The sequence below is a fragment of the Carya illinoinensis genome, chromosome 9 (assembly GCF_018687715.1).
Source record: "Carya illinoinensis cultivar Pawnee chromosome 9, C.illinoinensisPawnee_v1, whole genome shotgun sequence".
Classification (NCBI taxonomy): domain Eukaryota; kingdom Viridiplantae; phylum Streptophyta; class Magnoliopsida; order Fagales; family Juglandaceae; genus Carya; species Carya illinoinensis.
The window spans coordinates 5,497,382-5,507,361 of record NC_056760.1 but is presented as its reverse complement, the minus strand read 5'-3'; the positions used below and the strand labels follow the sequence as shown (position 1 = coordinate 5,507,361).

Here is a 9,980-nt window from a genome sequence, read left to right as displayed (position 1 = left end):
TATCCCAATTCCAGAAAATTATTTTTTATATATTAAAAAAAAAAAAAAACCCACTTAGTGTCGACGACTCGACCTAGGGACTTCCTCAACTTCCTCTCTCTCTCTCTCTCGCTCGCTCTTCGCAAGAGACTTTTGATCCACTCATTCCTCTTGAAAGGTACGACCCAACACAGTCTCTGAAATTCTTTAAATAAATTTTTCAAATGAGATAATTGTGTAGTTTCTGATTCATATTCTGCTTGGTATGTAGCTTAGAAAATGATACTGAGAAATTTAGAGTATCCGATATTTGGGTTTTCTGTTGGTTAGAAACCTATAAATGACCAAAATTGTAATCCATTTAAGTTTTATTCTGACCCTGGGTTTTGATTGAGGTCAACATTCTTTGATTTTGAAACCAGAAATGATACGGACAATGCTTTGGTTATTCTTATTTTATTTTCTTTGATTTTCCACTGTTTTCTCTGCAACAAACGAAGGTCTGGTCAATTATCTCTATGTTGAAGTGCTGGATTAGATCTGTCACATTAAGTAACTGTTTCTGTTCATATGTAGAATTTAATCATATTTTCTAGGATGGATCTGGAGTTTATTTTTTTTTTGTTGACCTAGAAAAACTTAACAAATAAAGCTTAAAATTCTGAAAATTCCTACTTCCCATTTCTTTCAATCCCGTTGCAGATTGCCTTCTGGTGCTTCTGTTCGGCATATTTATGTGATTTTATACTTTCTGTGGTATATTGGAATGCTTAAGTTGAACATTTCTACTGTGTGCGACATAGTGTTTTTCACGTGGAATCTCATTGAGTATTGGGGTGTGCCGTGAGTGGTGCCACAACTGATAGTAACTAGATTTGCATTTGATGAAGCTCTGTTGTTATTTGTTTACTGTCATCTTTGATTGGTGACAATGACAGCCATTCTCTTTGATGGCTATGAACAGTTCCAATATCCACTTTTGGTCCTATTAGTGGAGATGGGGCTTTGATATTATAATTCAGCAGTCCTGTTGATTTGTTTCTTTTATTTTTTTACTCCTACTTTTTTCAAATGCTTAGGTGATATCTAATTTATATTGCAAACTTAGACAGCATGTTCCTATAAGAGTTAAAAAGATTGAGGAGTTTCAGGGACGAGTCTTGGATTTGTTTTTCAAGAATTTGCCAGGGGAGAGGGAGAGAAAAGGATGTCAAATGGAAGAAACACCCATTGGTGCTACCGTTGCAATAGACCAGTTCGACTGCGAGGACGAGATGCAGTTTGCCCTGGCTGTAATGGAGGATTTATTCAAGAACTTGATGATATGGTGCACATCAGCCCGTTTGATTATTTTGGACTGGACGTTGATGAAGATCACGACAGGAGGTCAGGAGTTATGGAAGCTTTCTCAGCCTTTATGAGGCATCGATTGGCAGACAGAAGCCATAGCCATGACGTTAGAGCTAGATCAGATTCAGTTCCAGAACATGCTCCTGGTTTTGGTCCTCTGCTGATCTTTGGAGGCCAAATTCCTTTTAGGTTGTCTGGAAATGGTGGGATTGAAGCTATTTTGAATGGGACCCCTGGGATTGGTCTTACACGGGGTAATGCTGGTGATTATTTTATAGGTCCAGGACTGGAAGAGCTGTTTGAACAACTTTCAGCTAACAATCGGCGAGGCCCTCCCCCGGCATCTAGATCTTCAATTGATGCTATGCCAACCATTAAGATTGCTCAGAGGCATCTTCGTTCTGATTCACACTGTCCTGTCTGCAAAGATAAATTCGAGCTGGGGTCTGAAGCGAGGCAGATGCCATGTAATCATATGTATCACTCAGACTGCATTATCCCATGGCTAGTCCAGCACAACTCATGCCCTGTGTGCCGCCAAGAACTGCCACCACAAGGAATGAATATTGGCCGCAGCTCAAGTAGTCGAAGTAGAAGTAGCAGTTATGGTGGTAATGCCAATGGAAGGGAGAATAGTGGCAGGGATAATCCAGGAAGACGGAATCCATTCTCTTATCTGTGGCCATTCCGTTCGTCTCATTCTAGCTCTAACCATAATGGAACTGCTGGAAGCAGCTCTCCAACCATTCATGAGAACAACCAGCATACGGGTTATTCAGGATGGCCTTTTGACTAAAGTTCAGAACGTGGTTTTGCATTTATTGCCATTGTCATAAAGATAAGTGGACTGGAGTGTGTTGCTTGATAGTGAATGGTGGTCGTTTCTGTTTTGTTCTTTGCTGCTTTTTATGTAAATGACTACTTTTGGGTGAATTACCTATGCTGCTTCTATGTCTATGCCTTTTAATTGTTCAATATTGTTACTTTAATGTTGACCCGTGAGCATTACAACGGGAGCAATGTTACTCTTCATCTAAAATTTTGTCAATCCCCAGCCATCCTTGTTGATTATGGTTACATTTTAAGTGACTCTATGTCTACCACTTAATAGACCGTCACTTAATCTGTCATCAACAGGTGTTATTAGGGATTAACAAAATTTAAGGTGAACAACCTTTCTTTCACAATTGAGCCAGTTTTGATGGTGATTCTGACTTGAAATAGAATTTACGGACCCTCAAACAACCTTGTGACCATCCTAGCTGGAGCCAGATGAGAACTCGGACGTGTTTTCGATTGCCATAGCAACTGCCAACTACTTTCTGTGGAGTGTGGAGGGTCAGATGTCACTCTTGATCCCAACGTTTCCACATCGGTTTTCGGATTTTGAAACATTGACATGGTTTTCAAGGGTAAGTTCTTTGGTTTTGGGGAATGTTTATGTTTCTCAGGAAAGCGTACTGCTATCAACCTGAAAGCATCGAGACAATCATCTATCTGTGGACATGGTATCACCGATACGCATTCCTTTACAGAAGTATGGAAATAAGGGAATGCTGCTCACTGCTCTTGCTCAAGAATTACCAGTAATACGGTCGCGCTAATGACTTCAAAATTTACCATTTTTACCCCAACCGAAGCCGGACAGATTTTGTTTGGTCGTAACCTCGAGCCTTTTTAACCATTTCTATCATTCCAGAATATCGCTTCGATTTGACTAATATTTCCAGAAATTGCGTGAATAACTCAAATTATGTGAAACTGCATGTTTCACACATAATGCGAAATAGTGGGAGAGTTCATTGCCTAATAAAAATGCGTGCATTTTGCTTTCTTGTAAGAAGCACTGAAACATTATAATGCAATGACACCTGAAGAAGAATGAAGCTGGAGCCATTATCAAGAAGGTGAACGAGTAAAAACCCTTTTATCTTCTGAACAAGAAAGGAAATAGAAGAAAATAAAAGACGGTATAACGTTGCTGCAACATCAAAACTGCCATAGCGAATTCAAGAACTTGGAGCGGGAAAATGTATGGTCCTCTAGTTGCAACGAAACATCTTAATGACAGTGCCTCAGTTTGTCAGTTCCATAATAGCAGTAACTATGTCACCATCCGCAGCTTTGAGTGCTTTCACAGCCCTTGATCTCGAGACCCCAGCTTGTGTCATTACCAACTCAATGTCCTTAGGTTCCACACCAGTTTCATCAACATCTTCATCGTCTTGTGCCACCACTGATGGCTCAGGCTTTGAAATCACATTACTAATATTCGGAGCTTTGAACTGCTCTGCAGCCTGAGTCTGCAGTTGAGAGCTCAAATCCTCAATCTTTGCCTCCCCAAAAACAATATACGTGTCCGAAGCAGGGCTCTTGAAAACATCTGGTTTAGATATAACAAACATAATCTGGAGAGAGGAAAGAAAACTGATTTAATTCAATTTTTTACAGTACATGAGAAAGCCAAGGAAATAAAAATAGAGCAGCGACAGCAAGAGACACGAAACAAGTACATGGAAAACTAACATTCTTGCTCTTTTTTACAGTAACCCGGCTGACACCTGGAATTGGCTTCATTCCAAGTTTCAACATTGCCTTGCGACTCTTCTTCTCACTTCGGCTCTGCTTAGACCTAGCAGTTCCATCTCCTTGTCCTGCCCAATCTCAAAAAATTGTGAGATATAATGCTCATACCTCTCTGTGGTGTAAGCAGATTATACAGATCATACCTCGGTTAATTAGAATGTTTTTTTTTTTTTTTTTTTCTATAAGAAAAGTAAGCAGATTATACAGATCATACCTCAGTTAATTAGAGTGTTTTTGTCTATAAGAAAAGCAAGCAGATTATACAGATCATACCTCAGTTAATTAGAATGTTGTTTTCTATAAGAAAACAGAGTGGTATAATAAGCTAATTAGAACGTAATTTCCGTCGATAACTCATGCATTCATGGGAGTCGAACTCATGATCTCACCAATCACCCAATTCGTAAAGCCATAGAGGTGCAAATTGATTCGAGACCATTGGCTTCTGTTAATCAGAAATTACAAAGAGTGCATTTATTTTCAAGATGTTTTGCACATTATATTGGCTTTGCCATTCTCTAATGTGCCTACCTAGTTAGGGCATTAGAATAGTGTAACTGGCTTTGCCATTCTTTGATCAATATATTTATTTATTCATAAAAAAAAAACAAAAAAAACAAAAAAAAAAACAAAATGTTTTACACATTTCCCTCAAAATCATGAATTTACCTGACCGTAATTAACTTACCATAAAATCAGGCTTACTGCTAAAGTAGTTCATCTACATTCCAAACATTGTGAACATCATCCAAATGATTAGCAAGGTTTTGTAAAGACCGCAAAAACTATGTATTACATGAGCTTCTTTCTAGCTGAGTTTGTTATCTCCTAACTTGAATAAGTCACGAATAGTACTCTCTCACCTTCAGCATCATCTTCCTCCTTGTCATCACTCTCATCATCATCGTCTTCATCATCTTCATCCTCGACTACAGGCTCATCAGGCTGCAAGGATATCACTCAAAATTTAGTGAGGCTATCATATCTTAGGCCTAAAACTGCAAAAAACTAATTCTCATCATTAACAATTATCTGCATGAAAAGGAATCAGTAACAATCATCAACACTTTGGCTCACAAATCAACGAAAGTAGTGTAAGGGGACAAAGAATATAGACCACAAAAAACATTGTACTTTCAGATTATTGAACCAGACGAAGCCCATTAAGAAGAGAGAGAAGAGGGGGGCGAGAGAGAGAAAATCCTTACCCCATATTGAACACTTAAACCAAACCAAAAATAATGCGCCTAAGTATACATCCCGTGTACATGGCATTTTGCGCTTTTCAATTAAATTTATTACTTAAATAAAAAAATAGTCAAACAAGTTCATATATTTAATGCATGACATCTGAAATGCAAAAATTAATCTAGGAACAAGATTTATTGATCTGCTACAGTCATGTCGGACCTCATGGGCTACAAAATCCTCTTACACAGTCTTAGGGCCACAAAACCTATGAATTGCAACTGCCCAAAGAAACAATCTTGAAGGAGAAGGTTTCAAGCTCCCCAAAAATATCTATAACTCCTTTCCTCCAAATACACCATAGTAGGCATATAAGAGCATCTTCCATATATGATGCATCCACAACATTTTGATCCATTCTACAGCAAACGCTAGAACTGAATACTCAACCCACTAGGGCTGGGCGACAACGCAATCCAACCAACTGAACCATACCCAAGTTGGTTGGGTTGGGTTCCACCCTAGTCATGATATGGGTTATGTAGGAAATATACATTCCAAAGAAGGGCTCGGGTTGGGTGAGATCTTTCAATCAAAGTTTTGAAAAACATACCATACCGGCCGGAATGGCCGAAATTTACTGTGCCAGAATAGTAACGGGCACGGGAGAGGGCTGAGTTTCGTACCGGGTCAAATACCAGCCATTTCGGTGTGTTTCAGTCAATAACAGCCAGTTTTCGGCATTTCAGCCAGTATGTTGATTTTGATCTGGTAAAATAATTAGGGGATAGAGCCTCGACAATTTTGTAATTACAGTGAAAGGGTAAGGGCTTTCTTGTAAAAATAACTCAAAATCTAGGGTTTTCTTTTTCCCTTGATTTTTCGTGGTTGGCAGCACACAGCAGTCAAATAGAGGAGAAATTTCTCCCTCAATGAATCAGTCCTCCATCCTCTCCCTATCGCCACTGGCACCCAGAGTCCGAATGTTGATCCTTATTGTCTTATTGATTAAGATGAGTGATTTTTTTTAATAGTTGGATTGAGAACTTAGAAGTATTGTTAAGTTTTACAAATATGTGTGTTGTTAAGATTTGTATTGAGAAGTATTATTGAGTTTATGACTTATATTGTTGTTATTTTGGAATATAGTTTTATATATATAATTAATTAATTTATCTATATATAGACTATCCTGAAATGGTACCAGTACTGAAATATTTTATTCCAGTATCTCGACCAAAACGGTCACCGGAACGGTATTCAAAACTTTGCCTTAAATATAAAAATACATTTTATTCTCAAACCCTAGGTGCTCGAATGCCAATGAAAATCAACTGAGAATACTCAGCTCCCTTTGCCTAATCTATCTTCCAACCCCCATTCACCATTGTGCTCATGACTTAACTCTCTCTCTCTCCCTCCCTCCCTCTCTCATATACTAGCTATCTTTCTATGCGAATCTCAATGAGCGCACTCTGCATTTTGGGCATGGCAATTGTAGAGACAACAGTCTTCATGTACTGAGCATACATTTATTGATATCATGCCCTATTGTCTTCTTCTTTTTTTATTTATTTATTTATTTTTATATCCGTGGGTGTCCAGGCCAGCTTATGTACGCCTCGACTAATCCCACAGGACCCTGAAGTTAATAGCCAGGTAAAACTCCAGTGACGTTGAGGGGATGCCCTATTGTCAATCTCAAGTATTCCTTTTCTCTGATTTGATTCCTTCAACAAACTCTTTGATCTAGGGATTCTTGGTCAATTTCTTGGTGTTAGATTTCGGGTGTGCAAGCTGGTCAGCGTTTTGGCTTCTTGAGTTTTATTGATTGATTGGGCTGTATACTGTACAGGTTGTGAAATAGTCATTTCAGATTTTGTTTGGTTGCTGGCAATGACAACCATTAGTGGAAGCAAGGTCAGTACCTACCCCCTGACTGGTCAAAGGACGGGGTGATATCTCCTTCTGACACAAAGTTGAGTTGGCCGTCAGACATGCAGACACCCAACTCGAGGGTTTGTGCCCTCCCAACAACCTTCGCAATTGGGGTCAAATAGGGAACTCGAAGTTTTTTACAAAGTTGCAAGACAATACCAAGACCGTTTTTTTTTTTCGCAGAGTAGATAAACTTTTCACAACCTCCCATAATTCACGCAAAAACAACAATTCAAACAATATTCTAAATTCTTGAGTCAGAAACTTGAAAACCCATGTCAAAATTTCTTGTGACACTGAAGCTCATAACTTCATCAAAGCAATGTAAAGAAGAACATAACACGACCAGAAATGCCCAAGTCAATCCAAAGTGTCAATACTATCACAAAGTCATCTAATCACAGTTTTATTAGACCCATTTCTGGCATTCGACGAATGTCTTTAACTCCAAAGAATTTATATATCATATGAATTTCAGAAACTCCTTATACGAGATACCAACCATGGTCGTATAAAGCTTCACACTCTCAAAGTCCAAATACCCATTCAAAAAATTAAATGAGAAGCAAATAATTGAGAGATTTACGTTAATCTTTTGCTGTTCAAGGTGGGCAGAGAGAAGCTCCTCCTGGGTCTCAGCAGTCATCGTGCTCGTGTTGATCGTTTGAGATGTCTTCGCAGAAGTCGACACAAAGACGGCACACTTGGCCTAAAACCCTAAACAGATTTATAAGGAGGTATACTCGGGTTCGGGTTTGAATCAAACTGCACAATAATAATGGGTTATTTCTTGTTTCTTTTAGTAAGAAAATATGAAGTCTATTTTAACACTTGATAGTTTTTTTTATTATAAAATAAATCTAATTTATCGCTACCATTCCTGCTTAGCTACCCGTTACAAAAATTTAGTTTTGAATAAATTGTGAAAACTAAACATAAAATTTGTTTGATCAACATTTGTTTCAAGAAATGTAATGTTTTTTTTTTTTTAATATATTAGAGAACCTCTTCAAGTTAAGACCCTTCGGACCCATCCATGCAAACTAAATTCCAATTCTGTGCACTGCTCTCAAAAATTTTCCTACACAAAATTAATTAAATCAATGACTTTTCACCAAAGGGTGTGATCCCAATGATTATTTGCACTCAGGCATGGAACCTTGAAGAGAGTTATACCCAAGAATAAGACCTTCACCACTTAGGCCAACCCATTGAGATTAGTAATGTAATGTAATCTATGTAAACTTTATGAGTTATGCTACACTTAAGCCTGCACAGTAATGTACACCACATTCTGTCGATGTGGAAAATTTTTATTTTTTTTAATGCTACAGTAAAACGTTGTCGTTTTACCCAGGTTGATAAAATGAACGTAATCATCCCCCCAAATCTCTCTTCGAATTTGCGTGCTCCCTCCAACGCGTCGTCCCTCCCGCTCGCCGAACCCAAATCGTTCGACGTCAGTCATTGATCGTACCGGCTGCCGTCTGGTCTGCTGGCTGTCTGGTCTGCCGTCCGGTCTGCCGTGTGCCATCTACGGGCTGAGCTCGAGGTCCCTCCACTGCGTCGCCCCTCCCGATCGGCCAACCCAAAAAAATCCCTGGTCTGAAGTTGAGCATACCGGCTGCCGTCTAGTCTGCCGACTCTGTCTGCTCTACCGTCCGGTCTTCCGTCTGCCATCTACGGGCTGAGCTCGAGGTCCTTCCAAGGCGTCGCCCCTGCCGATCAGCCAACCCAAAATCATCTGCGGTCTCAAGTTGAGCATACCGGCTGCTGTCTGGTCTGCCAGCTGCTATCCGATCTGCCGTCTACTGGCTGCGCTCGAGGTCACCGATTCAGTGAGGTAACTATGCTAGCTGGCTGTGTCGTGTTTAACCATCCTCAACTGGGTTTAGTTTCTAATGGATTCTGATGATAGTTGATAGGAAGAGTGTAGTGATGGTTGATAGTGGTGGTGGATTTTTTATTAGAGAGTATTTTTTATTGTTGTGTAATTTTTTTTCTCCTGGATTCCGAGAGTGATTTACTTCCGTTTGGGTGTTCCTTAAATTTGCTATATATTATCAACTCATCTTTCGGCCAGGGGTTGAGGCCTTGGGCGGGTGGCGCAACCTCCAGAGACAGGATTGGATCTTCATCTCTTCCAGTAATAGGAGAAAAGGCAGAAAAAGGATCCATTATCGGAGATCCATTTTTGAGAAATTCCTGGAATTGGGCGTCTGCATTATCCAGGAGGGAGGGCTCTATAGCAGCCATAAGATCAGATCCCATATTTTTTTTTTTGGAAGGGGAAGATATGGATTGAGATAGATTGGAACACCCATCTTCTTCCCCCGCTGAAAAGGCGATTTCCATTTCAAAAATAAATAAAAAAACATATGAGTCAAAATACCATATGACTTCGAATCACAGATTTCAGAACGGGTTTAGAGAGAGAGACGGCTACGAAACTGAGAGAGTGAGAGAGGGAGATCGGGCTATGGAAGTGAGAGAGGGAGAGAGGGCTCGAGGTTCTCTCGTACGAGAGAGGGGTGGCTTCCTTGCTTGCAGGAGAACAGAGGGATCGACGAAGGCCAATGAAAGTGAGATCGGAAGTCAGATCGGGATCGAGGGATCGACGTAGGCCAACGGAAGTGAGATCGGGATCGGGGTAGATGGAGGGCTCAAGCGGGAAGGATCAAAATTTTTGATTTTGTGTGTAGACGAAGTGGAGTGGGTCACGGATTGGGTCAGGGATCTGAAACCGTGACGTGGCGAACAGACCGGGTTCACCAAGTCACGGAGTGTGGTGTGAAATGTTTGGACCGTCCGACGATTAGAATTTCTCAAACCGTATATAGCCAGAATCAGGTTTCTTTCCTTTATGCTTAATATAGTGTATCAGAGATTCAGAGGCAATTAGAATTTGTGGGAAGCAAGAGCACCTCACAACAATAAAT

At 39.9% G+C, this 9,980-nt stretch overlaps 2 protein-coding genes across 5 annotated transcripts; one reads left to right on the top strand and one right to left on the bottom strand.

Annotated features, from left to right (window-relative positions):
- On the top strand, positions 1–2,304 carry LOC122275484 (probable E3 ubiquitin-protein ligase RHC1A). Of its 4 annotated transcripts, none has more exons than XM_043084570.1 (2): positions 1–157; positions 1,088–2,304. In XM_043084570.1, exon 2 carries the CDS (start codon positions 1,187–1,189, stop codon positions 2,123–2,125), a length of 939 nt encoding a protein of 312 aa, XP_042940504.1. In that variant the 5' UTR covers positions 1–157; positions 1,088–1,186; the 3' UTR covers positions 2,126–2,304. The 4 variants fall into 4 exon arrangements, with proteins under 4 accessions (XP_042940504.1, XP_042940507.1, XP_042940506.1 ...); XM_043084573.1 differs by having other exon boundaries at positions 25–157; positions 1,131–2,304; XM_043084572.1 differs by having other exon boundaries at positions 29–157; positions 1,092–2,304.
- Positions 2,305–3,131: 827 nt separating this feature from the next.
- On the bottom strand, positions 3,132–7,808 carry LOC122275485 (nascent polypeptide-associated complex subunit alpha-like protein 1). The gene is made up of 4 exons (XM_043084575.1): positions 7,628–7,808; positions 4,779–4,860; positions 3,856–3,983; positions 3,132–3,737 (listed from the first exon to the last, which is right to left on the bottom strand). Exons 1-4 carry the CDS (start codon positions 7,685–7,687, stop codon positions 3,405–3,407), a joined length of 603 nt encoding a protein of 200 aa, XP_042940509.1. The 5' UTR covers positions 7,688–7,808; the 3' UTR covers positions 3,132–3,404.
- Positions 7,809–9,980: the final 2,172 nt, after the last annotated feature.

Excerpts from the sequence above, each read along its gene's own strand:
- LOC122275484 (XM_043084570.1), top strand. The coding sequence starts at position 1,187 with ATGTCAAATGGAAGAAACACCCATTGGTGCTACCGTTGCAATAGACCA.
- LOC122275485 (XM_043084575.1), bottom strand. The coding sequence starts at position 7,687 with ATGACTGCTGAGACCCAGGAGGAGCTTCTCTCTGCCCACCTTGAACAG. Across the intron at positions 4,861-7,627 it reads TTGAACAGCAAAAGATTAAC|CCTGATGAGCCTGTAGTCGA; the intron begins GTAAATCTCTCA and ends ATATCCTTGCAG. Across the intron at positions 3,984-4,778 it reads GGAGGAAGATGATGCTGAAG|GACAAGGAGATGGAACTGCT; the intron begins GTGAGAGAGTAC and ends GAGATTGGGCAG.